At 48.7% G+C, this 17598-nt stretch overlaps 1 protein-coding gene across 3 annotated transcripts in view; it reads left to right on the top strand.

The window, feature by feature from the left end:
* Positions 1-17598, top strand: part of OGDH (oxoglutarate dehydrogenase) — a 94339-nt gene that overhangs the window by 58456 nt on the left and 18285 nt on the right. For all 3 annotated transcript variants that reach the window (XM_007981433.3, XM_007981434.3, XM_007981432.3), the window contains 6 exons: positions 75-190; positions 6664-6818; positions 7285-7431; positions 8041-8131; positions 9131-9310; positions 14602-14730. In XM_007981433.3, coding sequence (XP_007979624.1) covers positions 75-190; positions 6664-6818; positions 7285-7431; positions 8041-8131; positions 9131-9310; positions 14602-14730 — 818 coding nt within the window. The remainder of the gene's footprint in view (positions 1-74; positions 191-6663; positions 6819-7284; positions 7432-8040; positions 8132-9130; positions 9311-14601; positions 14731-17598) is intronic.

Below are 17598 nucleotides of genomic sequence, written 5' to 3'. Positions count from 1 at the left end.
CATAAACTGTGGTCCCTGCGTGGCCGTGCCCCGTCCCTCCTCATCGGGCTTGTCCTGCCCACATCGCCCTGCAGGATTCTATGGCCTGGACGAGTCTGACCTTGACAAGGTTTTCCACTTGCCCACCACCACTTTCATCGGGGGACAGGAATCAGCACTTCCTCTGCGGGAGATCATCCGTCGGCTGGAGGTAAGAACAGTTTCTGGAAAAATCTAGTGGACTTTTTAAGAACTTGTATTAGCAGGATGGCTTTGAGGCTAGTTTTATTTTTTTTTCTTTGTCGTTTTTATTTTATTTTTTTTCTGAGACAGAGTTACTGTCACCCAGGCTAGAATGCAGTGACACAGTTGGGCTCACTGCAGCCTCAACCTCCCAGTCTCAAACCATCCTCCCACCCCAGCCTCTCAAAGCTGGCACTGCTGGTACACACCACCATGCCCAGCTAATTTAGTTTTTTATTTTTTATTGTAGAGATGAGGTCTTACTGTGTTCCTCAGGCTGGTCTCAAATGCCTGGGCTCAAGTCATCCTCCTGCCTCAGCCTCTCGAAGTGCTGGGATTACAGGCATGAACCGGTCCTGTGTTTTTCAAAATTGTGAGGAAGGAGGACTTTTGTTGTTGTTGTTGTTGCCATTTTATAGATAGAAACCAATGGTTTTGCGATCAGCCAGATAGGGGAAGTAAACTCTGCTTTCACATCCCACTAGGAGTTTATTACAGATGGTAGGAGAGTCACCTCAACCCTGAGGGACAGGCCTCAAGTCAAGGGTGGCTTCCTGCACAGCTCACTGTCAGGGCTGCTGAGTGGTGGCCACTCTTCTTCTTCCCTCTCTCCCTCTGTTCCTCTCATCCTTCTGTTTTGTTTCATTTTTTTCCTTCTCTCTGGACTCTGTTAGTACTAAGCCTGCCAGGGATTTCTTTCATGCACACACATTATAGACAGTGGCTAAGAGTTGTGGCTGTGCTGTTAGGCCACCTGTGTCTAGTTCTTCCATCCTGGGCAAGTCATAGCCTCCCTCAGTATAAAGGTGACTTCCATGCCCATTGCAGAGGGGAGAATGGATTTGATGAGAGGTCCATGCCAAGAGTTGGCTATTACTGTTACTTAATGCTGTTCCTGGTATTCAGAGCTAAAGGATCCAGGTTAAAATAAACTGAGGAAATACTCTGGAATGGAACCCTCAGAATTGAGCGTATAGATCACCTGGGGTCCGCCTGTCATGCACAGTCTGAATCCTGACGTCCCTAACTAACCCAGGTTGAACCACACTGGCCATCAGGGCTCTCTGAGGCTGTTCCTCTCATGGCTGGACACATTAGAACCACCTGGGGAGCTTACAGAACTGATACCCAGGCCACAGCCCAGGTCCCCTAAATCAGAATCCCCCTAGCACCCCAGGGATTAACCCTTGCTGCAGCAAGTGAATTTTAATTTAAAATTCTCTTGTCAGTGTTTCCACAATTGGTTGCACGTGGCTTAAAAAGATCTGAGTGTCCAGGCCAGGCACGGTGTCTCACACCTGTAGTCCCAGCACTTTGGGAGGCCGAGACAGGTGGATCACAAGGTTGGGAGTTCAAGACCAGCCTGGCCAAGATCATGAAATGCTGTCTCTATTAAAAATACAAAAGTTAGCCAGGTGTGATGGCGGGTTCCTGTAATCCCAGCTACGTGGGAGGCTGAGGCAGAGAATTGCTAGAACCCGGGAAGGGGAGGTTGCAGTGAGCGAAGATCACACCACTGCACTCCAGCCTAAGCAACAGAGCAAGACTCCATCTCAAAAAAAAACCTGAGTGTCCAATGCTGGCATTTTCTGTAGTTTATGATGAGCATCCTGAAGTATTGTCAGCATCTCATCTTGGAGCTGCTTCACCGCCTGCCTTCCTCACTTGTTGGGGAGAAAGGGGTGGAAACTAGAACTATGTGCCAGCATCAGAAGCTTGTGGCTAATGGGATGTATTGGGCACCAGGAGGGAATGATAAGGCTTAATCCAAGAAGAATGAACCTTTGGGTCCTTCTTGTCGCCTTTATCTGCACCCGCATGACCACACTGACGATAGTTTCTAGTTCTGCCTACTAGCCACGTGTTACTATTGAGCACTTGAAATGTACAGAATATTTGAATGACTTTTTTTTTTTTTGAGACGGAGTCTCGCTCTGCCGCCCAGGCTGGAGTGCAGTGACCGGATCTCAGCTCACTGCAAGCTCCGCCTCCCGGGTTTATGCCATTCTCCTGCCTCAGCCTCCCGAGCAGCTGGGACTACAGGCGCCCGCCACCTCGCCCGGCTAGTTTTTTGTATTTTTTAGTAGAGACGGAGTTTCACCGTGTTAGCCAGGATGATCTCGATCTCCTGACCTCATGATCCGCCTGTCTCGGCCTCCCAAAGTGCTGGGATTACAGGCTTGAGCCACCGCGCCCGGCCTAATGACTTTTTAAATGTTGAAAAGACAATGTTTGATATATTGGGTCAAATAAAATAGGAAAATTTCATGTGGGTCTACTAGAAAAACAAATTACGTATGTGGCTCACATAATGTTTCTATTGAATGTTGCTGATCTATAGAAGTTCTTGTGTTGTCTGGACCCCCACAAATGGCACCCCATATAGCTTCTCCAAGTGGCCCTACCCCCCAATTATTTCACGCTCACGTGTTCCACCCAGTTCCCTCAGTGTATTTTCTGTTACAGCAGCCGTCTGGTGAGACCAGTCTGCACTGAGAGTAGACTCAGCACTAATACCTTTTACCTCAGAAGAGTCCCCTGTGGGGAGCCTGGCAGCTCATCTTTTTTTTCTTTTTTTTTTTTTTTTTTTTTTTTTTTTTGAGACAGGGTCTCACTCTGTCACCCAGGCTGGAGGGCAGTGGCACAATCATGGCCCACTGCAGCCTCAACCTCTGGGATTAAGTGATCCCCCTACTTCAGTCTCCCGAGTAGCTGGGACTATCGGAGAGCACTACCATGCCTGGCTAATTTTTTTATTTTTTATGGAGATGAGGTCTCACCATGTTGCCCAGGCTGATCTTGAATTCCTGGACTCAAGTGATCCTCTTGCCTTGGTCTCCCAAAATGCTGGGATTACAGGCATGAGCCACTGCGCCTGGCCCCAGCAGCTCATCCTTAACGTGCTCTCACATTGGGAAGCTCCCATGGAGTCACCATCTCCATAGCATATCACAGTGTCACCTCTTGGTGGCCTCTTCAGCACCTTCCTTCCCAGACAGCAAAATGAGGGGCAGAGGCATTGATGTCCCTATGGCTAACTTCCTCTCTGAATCTTGCATCCCAAGTAGTTCCAATTTCATCATATGAAGGGGGTGTAGGGAGCTGAAGCATGTTGAAGGGCTGCCTCCCTTTCAGTCCAGTTGATGCCAGAGCCCTGGAGTTGGCTCTTGTTGTCTGAGACAGTTGGACCTGTACCTAGGAGTCTAAGGCTGTACGCCCTCCTGGCCCCAGAGTGGCCTCAACTTAGAAGACTCCGTTTTCACAACAGTTTACAGACATTTGCATAAACTTCTCAGCACCCTACCTGATGGTGATGCTTTACTTACATTTAATGTATGTGTAGATTAGATTGGTGGTATAATCAGACAGATCTTAAGCTATTGATCGTGAGACGTGGTGGTCAATTTGTACCTTTTTCAAAAATTAGAGGAGATTGGCTGGGCGCAGTGGCTCACGCCTGTAATCCCAGCACTTTGGGAGGCTGAGGCGGGCAGATCACAAGGTCAGGAGATCGAGACCATCCGGGCTAACTCGGTGAAACCCTGTCTCTACTAAAAATACAAAAAATTAGCCGGGCGTGGTGGCGGGCGCCTGTAGTCCCAGCTACTCAGGAGGCTGAGGCAGGAGAATGGCGTGAACCCGGGAGGCGGAGTTTGCAGTGAGCTGAGATCCGGCCACTGCACTCCAGCCTGGGGGACAGAGCAAGACTCAGTCTCCCAAAAAAAAGAGAAAGAAAATATGGTTTGGGGTTGTCTCAGTCCTTTTTGTATTGCTATAAAGGAATACCTGGGGTTGGATAATTTATAAAGAAAAAGGGTTTATTTGGCTCACAATCTAATTGGGCATCTCTGCATTTGGTGAGGACCTCAGGCTGCTTCCACTCCTGGCTGGAAGGCAGAGGGGAGCCTGCTTGTGCAGAGATCACGTGGGAGGGGAAGCAAGAGAGAGAGCGGAGAGGTGCCAGACTCTTTTTAGCAACCAGCTCTCTCAGGAACTGATAGAGCAAGAACCCACTCACCTCTGAGTGAGGGCATTAATCTACTCATGAGGGATCTGCCCTCACAACCAAAACATCTCCCATGTGGCCCCACTTCCAACATTGGGGATCAAATTTCAGCATGAAGTTTGTGGGGGAACAAACGGGTTAATGAAAATACCTTAAATAGCCAGGCACGGTGGCTCACGCCTGTAATCCCAGCACTTTGGGAGGCCAAGGCGGGCAGATCACAAGGTCGGGAGATCGAGACCATCCTGGCTAACACGGTGAAACCTGTCTCTACTAAAAATACAAAAAGAAATTTGCTGGGCGTGGTGGTATGCGCCTGTATACCCAGCTACTCAGGAGGCTGAGCAGGAGAATCACTTGAACCCGAGAGGTGGAGGTTGCAGTGAGTCAGGATTGCACCACTGCACTCCAGTCTGGGTGACAGAGGGAGACTCCGTCTCAAAAAAAAAAAAAAAAAAAAAAAAAAAGGCTGGCTGCAGTGGCTCATGCTTGTAATCCCAGCACTTTGGGAGGCCAAGGCGGGCGGATCACAAGGTCAGGAGATCGAGACCGTCCTGGCTAAGACGGGGAAACCCGTCTCTACTGAAAATACAAAAAATTAGCTGGGCATGGTGGTGGGTGCCTGTAGTCCCAGCTACTCAGGAGGCTGAGGCAGGAGAATGGTGTGAACCTGGGAGGCAGAGCTCGCAGTGAGCCGAGATTGCGCCACTGCGCTCCTGCCTGGGTGACAGAGCGAGACTCCGTCTCAAAAATAAATGAATGAATGAATTAATTAATTAATTATTTTAAAAAACTTAAATACTAGGGTCTTTCCCAGCAGGACTTTCTCTTTTAGTTTCTAGGCAAGATTTTGCTTCTTTTGACTTAGATAATAACTAGAGTATTGTGGTTGGCCATAATTTTGAGATCAGGCAAAGTTTGCTTTGTTTCATGGTCATGAAGCATGTGTGCAGGGATAGCTCACCCTCCTCTGCAAAGAACAGGACTGGTCTCAGATTCAGCACATCCTTTAACTGCTCACGCCAGCTGGTCTCATTGTCTGTTGTGAAAACCAAGTGGGCTCACGGATGAGAGCTGCTGAGCAGGACCAAACACAAAGTACTCTGGCAGCAGTGGCCGCTGTAAAGGCAGTTAGAGGAGGCTTTGGGGGTCTGTAAAGTATCTGTTGGCCCACATCAGGGCCTGGCTTCTTTTTATTCCATGCTGACTTGCAGTTTGCTCTCAGACTCTCATTCTGGTCCTCCAGGGCAGCTGTGCAGATCGAGCTTTGGGCCTTTGCAGGAATACCAGGATGAGGGCAGCCCCGGAGGGATTTCTTTTTCTTTTTTTTTGAGAGGGAATCTCACTGTGTCACCCAGGCTGGAGTGCAGTGGCACAATCTCGGCTCACTGCAAGCTCTGCCTCCCGGGTTCACACCATTCTCCTGCCTCAGCTTCCCGAGTAGCTGGGACTACAGACACCTGCCACCACACCTGGCTAATTTTTGTATTTTTAGTAGAGGCGGGGTTTCACCATATTGGTCAGGCTGGTCTCAAACTCCTGATCTCGTGATCCGCCTGCCTCAGCCCCCCAAAGTGCTGGGATTACGGCGTGAGCCACCGCGCCTAGCCCCGAGATGAATTTCTAAGAGCCTGGTGCCTCCTCTCGCTCCTGGCACCTCTCCTCTTCCTGACTTCCTCCCTGCTGAGCTCTGCAGATCTGGGTGCTGCTTCCTCACCTAGCTGTGGGTGTGAATGTGGTGCAGGACGTCTTGATCTGCTCAGGATCCTGACTTTTGTCTTACGAGCAATCTTGCTCCTGAGGCCGAAGGATCATTTGAGCCCAGGAGTTTAAGACCAGCTTGGGCAACATATTGAGACCTCATCTCTCCAAAAAATTCAAAACATGAGGCAGGAAGATCACATGAGCCCAAGAGGTTGAGGCTGCAATGGGCCCTGATAGCACTACTGCACTCCTGCCTCGATGACAGAGAGAGACCCTGCCTCAAAAAATAAATAAATAAAATTTTTTAAAAACCTGCAAATCTTAAACAGCCACTGAGCCTGTGACACCCTCTGGATGTTTCCTGTCATGGATGCTGGTACAGGTCTGACCTTGATGACAGCCTGTCTTCCCTGGGGAAGGACCCAGTTCTGCAACTGTTGCGGTCTGTGCTTCTTGCCACATAGGTAACAGAGTAGAACTGGGGTTGTTCCTTGGCCTGGCCCTTGGAAGGCTAGGAGGTTCTCTGTGTACAAGTGACCCAGGTCCCCGAAGGAAGTACTTCATGACCCTATGAAGAGGGCTTCTGCCTGGCAGCCACTCCATGCCCTTTCAACATTTCAGAACAAGCCTCCTGCTCATCCCCTCCTTCTGCCTGAATGGGCAGTCAGCACTGTTCATTCAGCCAGGCCTGGTTAGAAAACCCCTTGACTGTGTGTTTCTGTATGGAATAGATGGCCTACTGCCAGCATATTGGGGTGGAGTTCATGTTCATCAATGACCTGGAGCAGTGCCAGTGGATCCGGCAGAAGTTTGAGACCCCTGGAATCATGCAGTTCACAAATGAGGAGAAGCGGACCCTGCTGGCCAGGCTTGTACGGTCCACCAGGTATGGGTCTGGCCCTGGGCCATGGGGCAGATATTCCTAGGGAAGCAGCGACCCTCTATTGTTCGGGCCTGTGTGCAGCCTGTTGGCCGAGGTGAGAGGGGGTTTGGGGTGGTGCAGGCAAAGCTCCAGCTGCAAATGTGTGAAGAGACACCAGGCAAGTAGAGTCAGCCTTCAGAGCAACCTCTGCCTCCTGGATTCAAGCGATTCTCTTGCCTCAGCCTCCTGAGTAGCAGGGATTACAGGCACATACCACCACAGCCGGCTAATTTTTACATTTTTAGTAGAGGTGAGGTTTCACCATGTTGCCCAGACTAGTCTCGAACTCCTGACCTCAGGTGATCTGCCCACCTCGGCCTCTCAAAGTGCTGGGATTACAAGCATGAGCCACTGTGCCTGGCCCAGAACCACCTCTTTTTGGTCAGGAAGAGTGACATTGCCCTTCAGGGTGTCTTGGTTCCCTGTCCAGGTTTGAGGAGTTCCTACAGCGGAAGTGGTCCTCTGAGAAGCGCTTTGGTCTAGAAGGCTGTGAGGTACTGATCCCTGCCCTCAAGACCATCATCGACAAGTCGAGTGAGAACGGCGTGGACTACGTGATTATGGGCATGCCACACAGGTATGGCCAAGGGCGCACCCCACCTGGTTTCTCACCATCCCTGTGGGCTGTGTAGGAGGCACCAGGTAAAGGCACTGAGAGAGCAGCTGTTTCCTCCTTGAGTGCCAGTTGTGAGTCTGGGCTCATCTGGTTCCTGAGGGTGTGTTGTTTTGCAGGCGATTCTCATATTCCCTGCCTCTGGAAGACTGCAAAGTCACGGTCACAGCCAAAGCCACATGTAGTTTCAGACTGGCATTTGGCCTTACATTGCATTTTTATGAAAGTTAAACCTGGGTTCCCTGGTTGGGGTCTAACCTGGAGGGAAGGCTGCTTCCTGACATTGGAGGGGAGGCCAAGACTGTGAAAATAGGAAGGTGTAGGGAGGGAGGAGGGTAAGGAAGCCTCAGGCCCATGGTGTTGCTGCACCTTCTACCTTTCTGCTGCCTACCATGGCCTTGATTGCCCAGCAGGCTCGGTTCCCACATTAGCTCCAGTTCACAGCTATCCTTGGGCTGTAAACCGAGGAGGTGCCGTGTCCTGGGGGAGGGAGAGGGGATTGTAACACCCTCATCTGCCATCTGGAAGCCGTGACCTCAGGCTCTGCTCACCCTACTCTCTGGTATGTTCCAGAGGTCGGCTGAACGTGCTTGCAAATGTCATCAGGAAGGAGCTGGAACAGATCTTCTGTCAATTCGATTCAAAGCTGGAGGCAGCTGATGAGGTGACGCACCTGCATAGAGACACATCCAGCATAGCCCCAACTTACACAAGACCCCTGGCTCCACTTCTTTCTTAGAATGACTTATGGGGGTTGGTTCTTCTGTACCATTTGTGATTTGCCTTCCTTGTTGGAAGAATTTTAGTGTTGGAACAAAGGTGGCCAGTGGCCCACCTCCTGGTCAGAGGTCCGGCAGCCCCACTCTGAGTGCAGGGGTGTGTCCCCTCTGGCTGAGGGACATTCTCCCTATGCCCTGGATGAGAATGATCCTGGGAAAAGGCCTCCATGTCCTTCTACGTTGGGTTCCTGGGAGTAGAAATCCCATGTAAGGCTGGGCGTGGTGGCTCATGCCCCGTAACCTCAACACTTTGGGAGGCTGAGGCAGGTGGATCGCGGGAGTTCGAGACCAGCCTGACCAACATGGAGTAACCCCATCTCTACTAAAACTATAAAATTAACCAGGCATGGTGGCGCATGCCTGTAATCCCAGCTACTCGGGAGGCTGAGGGAGGAGAATCGCTTGAACCCAGAAAGTGGAGGTTGCAGCGAGCTGAGATCGCGCCGTTGCACTCCAGCCTGGGCAACAAGAATGAAACTCCATCTCAAAAAAAAAAAAAAAATTCCCTTTTAAGAGGGCTCTTTTAGGCCAGGCGCGGTGGCTCACGCCTGTAATCCCAGCACTTTGGGAGGCCGAGGTGGGTGGATCACGAGGTCAGGAGATGGAGACCATCCTGGCTAACACGGTGAAACCCCGTCTCTACTAAAAAATACAAAAAATTAGCCGGGCGTGGTGGCAGGCGCCTGTAGTCCCAGCTGCTCGGGAGGCTGAGGCAGGAGAATGGCGTGAACCTGGGAGGCGGAGCTTGCAGTGAGCCAAGATCACGCCACTACACTCCAGTCTGGGCCACAGAGCCAGGCTCCGTCTCAAAAAAAAAAAAAGGGCTCTTTTGGAGACTGAACATCTCCTTGGCCAGGGTGCAAATTCACTGTTTACCCCATCAGGGCTCTGGAGATGTGAAGTACCACCTGGGTATGTATCACCGCAGGATCAATCGTGTTACCGACAGGAACATTACCCTGTCCCTGGTGGCCAACCCTTCCCACCTTGAGGCTGCTGACCCCGTGGTGATGGGCAAGACCAAAGCTGAGCAGTTTTACTGTGGCGACACTGAAGGGAAAAAGGTAAGGCCCAGAGAGAGGTGTGCAAGGCAGATCGTCAAGGCCCCATGTTCCAGCATGGAATTCTGCTCACCAACATAACCCAGAGCCCTGGGTGCATATGGACTTTTTAAAAATATTTAAAGTCGGCCAGTCGCAGTGGCTCACGCCTGTAATCCCAGCACTTTGGGAGGCTGAGGCAGGCAGATCACCTGAGGTTGGGAGTTGGAGACCAGCCTGACCAACATGGAGAAACCCCATCTCCACTAAAAATACAAAATTAGCCGGGCGTGGTGGTGCATGCCTGTAATTCCAGGTACTTGGGAGGCTGAGGCAGGAGAATAGCTTGAACCTGGGAGGCGGAGGATATATATACATATATATATATAAAATCAACTTTTAAAGAATAGCAATAGTAAAACAGTCCTGCTTATAGTGTTCCTTCTGAAGTTGTAATTGTCAGAACTATGTGGGAAGTTTGCTTTTGTCCTCACCAAATCTGTGAAGGAGCCAGGTTTGCAGTTATTCTAAATGGACAGAGATGTTTTCACTGAAAAGGAGGAGAGTCTGAGAGGCTCTGTAAGGAAAAAGTGTAGGTGAGCCTGAAGGAGAAATTGTAGAAGTGAGACTTGTCAGGAGAGTCGTGCCTGCTGTGATCAGAGGCAGGAGCTCATGGGCTGGTTGGAGACCGAGGAGGGGTCAGGCTGCAGGCAGGTGGGGTCCTGCTTCACCATTTCTGGTCATGTGACTGAGTGTTGGGAGTTGGCTCGCCAGCCTGCTTGTGTAGAAATAGTCTTAACAGATTGTTAACAGTTTGCCCTTATTTAACTCAAAGATAGAATCTTGTCTGACAGATTTTATGTTTCCTATTAATGATGACCTAAAAACCAAATAATCAGAAAAAAATCAAATATTTATAATGTTTTATGTGTGGGTTCTAGGAAACATACAAAGCAGGCATCACCACTTTTCTCCCCAGAGCCTCCTGTTCTTTTTAGAAAAAAGGTCGTGTGTAAAGAAGCAAATAGCACACATACAGCGTGATAGGAAACTGTGGAGTTAGCTGCAAAGAGCTTTGGAAGAGATGTGTGGGGGTGTGGGCTAGAGTTGGACCAAGGATAGAAGGGAGACCCCTTATCAGCAGAGCAGGTAGTTGTCGTTTTATTCGAGAAGTGGCAGGATTTAGGGAGGTGGGAAGGGAAGAATGTTTTCTGGAGATGTAAGAGCAAAGATGTAAAGTAAACTGGGGACACAGAGCAGGGATGGGCCAGCCTCCTAGTTGTGCCCTGGAAAGAGGTCAGGTCTGTGTTAGAAGTGGAACCAATTGGCCCAGCACGGTGGCTCACACCTGTAATCCCAACACTTTGGGAGGCTGAGATGGGTGGATCAGCTGAGGTCAGGAGTTTGAGACCATCCTGGCTAACACAGTGAAACCCCATCTCTACTAAAAATACAAAAAAAATTAGCTGGACGTGGTGGCACATGCCTGTAGTCTCAGCTACTCAGAAGGCTGAGGGGGGAGAATGTTTGAACCCGGGAGGCGGAGGTTGCAGTGAGCTGAGATCGCGCCACAGCACTCCAACCTAGGTGACAGAGGGAGACTCCTTCTCAAAGAAAAAAAAAAAAAAAAGTAGAACCAATTATTAGTTTACCAGTTTCTGTAATTTTAAATACTGTAAATCTACTACTGTCGTGCTTACAGGGTTAGAGGAAGGGAAACTGCCATCATAGGTAATGGAGCCTGGGCTGGAGAAGTGATTCTCGCATTTATCAATACTTGCTATAAAGAACGAGTATGACCCACAGGGACACAGAGGTCATTCCATGGCTTCAAGCTCATGGGCCAGGACAGTGTCACAGAAACTTCAACTAGATGCAAAGAGGCCTCAACTCTGTTTGGGGAAACTGCAGCCCCCGCAGGCAGTAACAACACTGGGTGTCTGGGATGGGCTGGTCTGAGGCGAGATCAGCATGGGGAGACCAGCACTGTGATGACCAGTGCCTCTGGTATTTCCACCCTCCTGGGCACTTGCCCAGACATTTGGGCTGAGTAGTGGAATGAGATTACCGAAAACTTTGGGGAACTCCTACATTCATAGATTGTGGACAAAAATCCACTCTAGCAGTACTCCTCAGAATGTTGGAAATTTCCCAAAAAGGAATGAAATCATTGGAATAAAAGTGATAAAGTATATTTTAAACTGCTACAGATGGTCACACTGATTGGTCCCTTCATGAGACGCCAGGACAGGAGAGGCTGGTTAGTCCCTGATTTGCTCATAAGCCTGCATATAGCTGAGTCCAAACTATCAGTCCCTTTGTTTCCAGTCTGCACAAACCATGTTGTCACAAGTTTGCCCTTGCCCTAATATGGATAGCTGCCAAGCCCTCTTTCTGAGCCTCCTCGTCACCTTGCCTCAAGCCCTCCCATGTCCCCAGCAGGGTCAATGTGGAGTCATTGCAGGCTCAGTCGTCTGCCTGTTCTTACTCCTCTTGACACCCAGAGGACGTGATTTGATTTCTGTTAAATCCAGAACTCAGGGACGTGAAGTGTGTGTTATGTAACTCTCAGCACTCGTGCAGAATTACATACTCTGTACAAGTGCAGGTGAGGTCATCCCATAATCTCATGCATGATTGTGAAACAGACCTGATTTGGCTCAGTGCTAATATGGCCTTTGGGATCTTTGTTCATGAAAGCATTTCCTCAGTGCAGCAATGCAACCTGCCACAAAGGGAGCACCCACTCCTGCCAGAGGTATGGCCCAGGCTGCCAGACACAAGGAGATTCCCCATGTGTCCTGGCTGTGATTTCAGCAGCCAATTACCACAATGCAGTATGGCATGGCGATCGCAGTACAACATCACCAGGATGATCAAGAACAAATACCATGACAAGAGGAAGACTGACTACAGGTGCCAGCAGAAGACAGACTGGACAGAAAAGTATCTGCAGGAAAAAAACAACACACTATGGGGATCAGGAAAGCATGAAATATCAGTGACTCAAAACCAATGGCTTTTACACTCAGGCAGCCTGGGCATCGTGGCAAAGCTGCACACCTCCAAAGGGGCCTGTAAGCAAACCAGATCCTTACATCCACATGCTACTATCCTAGTGAGCACCTGCCACATCCACCCAAAGGCAGGACAGCTGTAGTTCTGTTTTTTAAAATTCTAGGTTTTGTCCCTGACACACAAATCATGGGTCTTACCGTCCTACCAAGGATGACTCAGCACAGTGTTGAGGACCAGGGTAGTCACAAGAACTCAGGGAGGTGCAGGTCAGTGGGCCTATAGGCTGAGGCCACAGCAGGAGAAGGTCTGTTATATAACACCTTGGCTAGCCACAGCGTCTAGTTTTTTTGCTACACACCCATCTAGATGGCATTTTGTAAAGATAAGATTAACGTTTAAACCAATAGATTTTGAGTAAAGCAGGTGACCTTGTGCAACGTGAGTGGGCTTCATCCAGTCAATTCAAGGCCTTCGAGAAAAGACTGAGGTTCCCAGAAAAGAAGGAATTCTGCCTCCAGACAGCCTTCACACTTGAGCTGCAACATCAGCTCTGCCGTGGGTCTCCAGCCTGCCAGCCCGCCCTGCAGACTTTGCACTTGCCAGCCTGATTCCTTAAAAATCTGTCTTTCTCGGCCAGGCACGGTGACTCATGCCTGTCATCCCAGCACTTTGGGAGACTGAAGCAAGAAGATTGCTTGAACCCAGGAGTTCGAGACCAGCATGAGCAACATGGTGAAACCCCGTCTCTACAAAAAAATGCCAAAATTAGCCAGGCATGGTGGCATGTACTTGTATTCCCTGCTACTTGGGGGACTGAGGTGGGAAAATCACTTGAGCTTAGGAGGCAGAGGTTGCAGTGAGCTGAGATGGTGCCACTGCACTCCAGCCTGGGTGAGAGTGAGACCCTGCCTCAAAAAAAAAAGAAGAAAAAAAAATCATTCTCTCTCTCCCCCTCTTCCTCTTCACCCTATCAGTTCTGTCTCTCTGGAGAGCCCTTACTAATACAAGGGTTTTGAAGAGGTATAGGCTGTGTATCCAAGGAGTAGAGGTGGTGGGCTTACATGATTGTGGCATTGGGGACACTGAGTAAATCAGTAAACATATCTAAGGCAGTGGGGATGGAATGTCTTGCAGTTGTAGGGGATATTTATAGGTTTGGAAGGAGGTGGCCTGGAAAGTGTTGGATTAAAATTTGGAGGTACCAGTACAAACTCACAGTTTTATTACGTACACATACACAGAGAAATAGCTGTGTATATATGCGCATGCATATGCACACATATATTTTTTAGATCTCTGCTGAATGGGCCTAGAAATGATGATATCCTGGCAGTGATGAGCATACAAATACTGGTCTTAAATCCTATCCTCTCCTGCAGGAAGCTGGCTTCTTAGAGAAACAGCTGATATTGTACAGGGCTGGACAGGGACAGTACAACATGAAGCTACAATGTTCTGTTGGTCAGGAAGCAAGGAAGTACTCATGAATGAAAGAGACCTGTCCCTGTTCACAGGAAAGGGAGGCAGCTGGAAGGAGCTGCTCTCCATATCAACCTGGAACAGTGTGAGCATTAAAATAACTAACAATATTAATGCAACCTGTCGAATAAAATAGGAACCATGAGTACACATTAACACGAGTAAATAAACAAGGGAGAAGGGAAAGCTCTTCCTTGCAGAGAATGCCAAGTAATAAATGTAGGAGTAACAGAAACTGGTGTTTGCCGTCAACCCAAAGGGCTGGTTCAGATGCAGTTGTCCATACTGCTGAGGCTGGGGTGGAGGTTTGAGGAGGAACAGGATATAAAGTTTCTTCTCGCAGAATACTACCACTATACTCATTGCCAAGGAAAACAATGGTGAGTGAAGGGGAGGATAGCAGACAGCGGCCTCCCAGGTGAGCAGAGTTAACCTGATCTGATGCAGCGTGTCCTTCCCAAGTGGGGACCCAAGATCTGTCAAGGGTGCAGAGACAGGAAGGATGAGGAGCTGCTCCAGGTTGGAGGAGCTGAAGAGACCTGGCAAGCGATGCTGCCCTCCCATGTGGGGTCTGGGGCGGATGGCTAAGCTAGTGCTGCCCTCCCAGATGATGGCAGGGTGTGTTGGTGTTGAACAGACATACCAAGGTGCTAGCATGTTGGGGACTTGGGGCCCTGTGGACTTTCCTGCTACTTTCTATGTTTGAAATTATCTCAAAACGTTATTTTTGGAAAAACAAATGATGCATTTCCTCTGTTTGCCTTGTGGACTTGGCAATCAGAACATTTTGGATTTGGGGTCTCCTTTGGTGTCTACAGGTCATGTCCATCCTGTTGCATGGGGACGCTGCATTTGCTGGCCAGGGCATTGTGTACGAGACCTTCCACCTCAGCGACCTGCCATCCTACACAACTCACGGCACTGTGCACGTGGTCGTCAACAACCAGGTACCTCACACCAGCCTGAGGCTTTGCTGCTCAAATCAGTCTTACTTAGAATGACATATCTGAGTTATTTAGGATGTTCGCTGTTTTCTGATTATAAAAATACATCTGTTATTAAAAAACCAAGTCATCCTAGCATTTTGGGAAGCCAAGGCAGAAAGATTGCTTCAGCCCACAAGTCGGAGACCAGCCTGAGCAATATAGTGAGACCCCCTTTCTCTACAAAAAATTGAAAAATTAGCACTGGGTGACCGGGCGCGGTGGCTCAGGCCTGTAATCCCAGCACTTTGGGAGGCTGAGGCAGGTGGACCACCTGAGGTCAGGAGTTCGAGCCTGGCCAACATAGTGAAACCCCGTCTCTGCTAAAAGTACAAAATTAGACGTGTGTGGTGGCACATGCCTGTGATCCCAGCTACTTGGGAGGCTGAGGCAGGAGAATTGCTTGGACCTGGGAGGTGGAGGTTGCAGTGAGCCAAGATCATGCCATTGCATTCTAGCCTGGGTGACAAGAGCAAAACTCCAGAGTCTTACTCCATCTTGAACTCCTGACCCCAAGTTATCCACCAGCTTCAGCCTCCTAGAATGCTGGGATTACACGCATGAGCCACCGCACTCCCAGCTAGGATTCCAGTTTTTTCATGTCCTCATCAACTCTTGTTATTGTCTGTTTTATTCTAGTCATCCTAGAAGGTGTGAAGTGATATCTCATTGTGGTTTTAATTTGCATTTCCCTAATGACTAGTGATGTGTGTGTCTTTTCATTTGCTTACTGGCTATTTATATATCTCTGGGGAAATTTCTATTCAGATCCTTTGCCTATTTTTTGACTGGATTGTCTTTTTATTGTTGAGTTGTAAGAGTTCTTTATATATTCTGGATATGAGCCATGTATCTGATGATTTGCAAATATGGGACAATTTTGGTGTCCTTGGAAGCACAAAAGTTTTATTTTTTATCAAGCATAATTTATCTGTTTTTTCTTTTGTTCCTTGTGATTTTTGGTGCCATATCTAAGAAGGCTTTGCCTAACCCAAGGTCACAAAGTTTTACCTCCTATGCTTTCTTCTGAGTCTTAGAATTTTAACGCTTACACCTATGATCTGTTTTGAGTTAATTTTTGCGCACGGTGCAAAGAAGGAGTCCCACTTCATTCTTTTGCACTTGGATACTGTTTTCAAATATAAATGATTCTGTCGTGAAGCATCTAATGGACAGAGCTAGCTCCAGTGGGTGGCTCCAATTACCAAGAAGCAGATTTTAGTTGAATGAAAGGAAGAACTCTCAACAGTGAGACCTGTTCCAACAGGGGAACTGGCTCCACCAGAAGTTTTGGATTCCTCCTCCTTGGAAGTATTGGCACAGCTAGTGAACGAGTTGTCAGGGTTGAAGTAGATGGGAGGGGTGAGAAGGGCCAGGGGTGAGAAGAGAAACCATTTGGCCCTAGAGTTCCTTTGGCTCCCAGACCCGCTTTGATGCTATGAACATGTGTGTCCATATATCTCTTTAACACTCTGCTTTTTTTTTCCCCTCTTTGAGACAGGGTCTTGCTCTGTCGCCCAGACTGAGGTGCAGTGGCATGATCATAGCTCACTGCAGCCTCCAACTCCTGGGCTCATGCAGTCCCTCCACCTCAGCCTCCCAAATAGCTGGAATTACAGGTGCGCATCACCATGCCCAGCTAATTTTTTCTTAAATTTTTCTTGTAGAGATAGGGTCTCTCTTTGTTGCCCAGGCTGCTCTTGAACTCCTGGGCTCATGCAATCCTCCCTCTTGGACCTCTCAAAGTGCTGGGATTATAGGCATGAGCCACTGTGCCTGACTGAAATCCTGCTTTCAGTTCTTTGGAATATATATCCAGAAGTGGAGTAGAATTGCTACATCATATGATAGCTCTATTTTTAACTTTTTGAGTAACTGCTTATTAGTTCTAATTTTATTTCTCTTTTTACATGTTCATAGCATCATAAATCAGCTTTTTTCCTCTTACCAAGATTTTCCTACTAACGCACTACCTCCCAAAAGTATACTAAGAGAGTGCATTGGTGGTATAGTGGTAAGTATAGCTGCCTCCAATAATATACTAGGAGGTATTATTAATACACCCATAATGGAAAAAGTACAGAGTATATTTGGAGTACACCTCTGTCACATATGTGTATGCACACCCACTAGTATAGATAACCCTGCCAGTAGATTGCACCTCCATTACACGTGTGTGCACATCCACCCACGTAGATACTCCTGCTGGTAGAGTGCACCTCCATCATGTGTGCTCCCACCCATATGTTCATGAAGGCACAGAAGCTCATAGCAGTGGTGAACATTATGGAGAGGGCAACTGAGACCTCAGCCTTGTAAAATGGGTTTCTTTCTGTGAAGTTCTAGCAGTAAGACATGTTATGATCACTGACTTCCTGCTGCAGGACCTTCTTTACATGCTGAAGCCCCAGATGGGCGATGCTGCCTTCAATACCAGCTGAGATTGTTCAGGGCTCTCTTATGTGCCAGGCTCTGGTACATCTTTTTTTTTTTTTTTTTTTTTTTTTTTTTGAGACAGAGTCTCGCTCTGTCGCCCAGGCTGGAGTGCAGTGGTGCGATCTCAGCTCACTGCAAGCTCCGCCTCCTGGATTCACACCATTCTCCTGCCTCAGCCTCCTGAGTAACTGGGACTACAGGCACCCGCCACCACGCCCAGCTAATTTTTTGTATTTTCAATAGAGACGGGGTTTCACCGTGTTAGCCAGGATGGTCTCCATCTCCTGACCTCGTGATCCACCCGCCTCGGCCTCCCAAAGTGCTGGGATTACAGGCGTGAGCCACCGCGCCCGGCCCGTAATTTTTTTTTTAATGTTCTCATCAGTGTCTGACTAT

The sequence above is a fragment of the Chlorocebus sabaeus genome, chromosome 21 (assembly GCF_047675955.1).
Source record: "Chlorocebus sabaeus isolate Y175 chromosome 21, mChlSab1.0.hap1, whole genome shotgun sequence".
Classification (NCBI taxonomy): domain Eukaryota; kingdom Metazoa; phylum Chordata; class Mammalia; order Primates; family Cercopithecidae; genus Chlorocebus; species Chlorocebus sabaeus.
The sequence above is the reverse complement of the archived record's forward strand: the minus strand, read 5'-3'. Positions and strand labels throughout refer to the sequence as shown.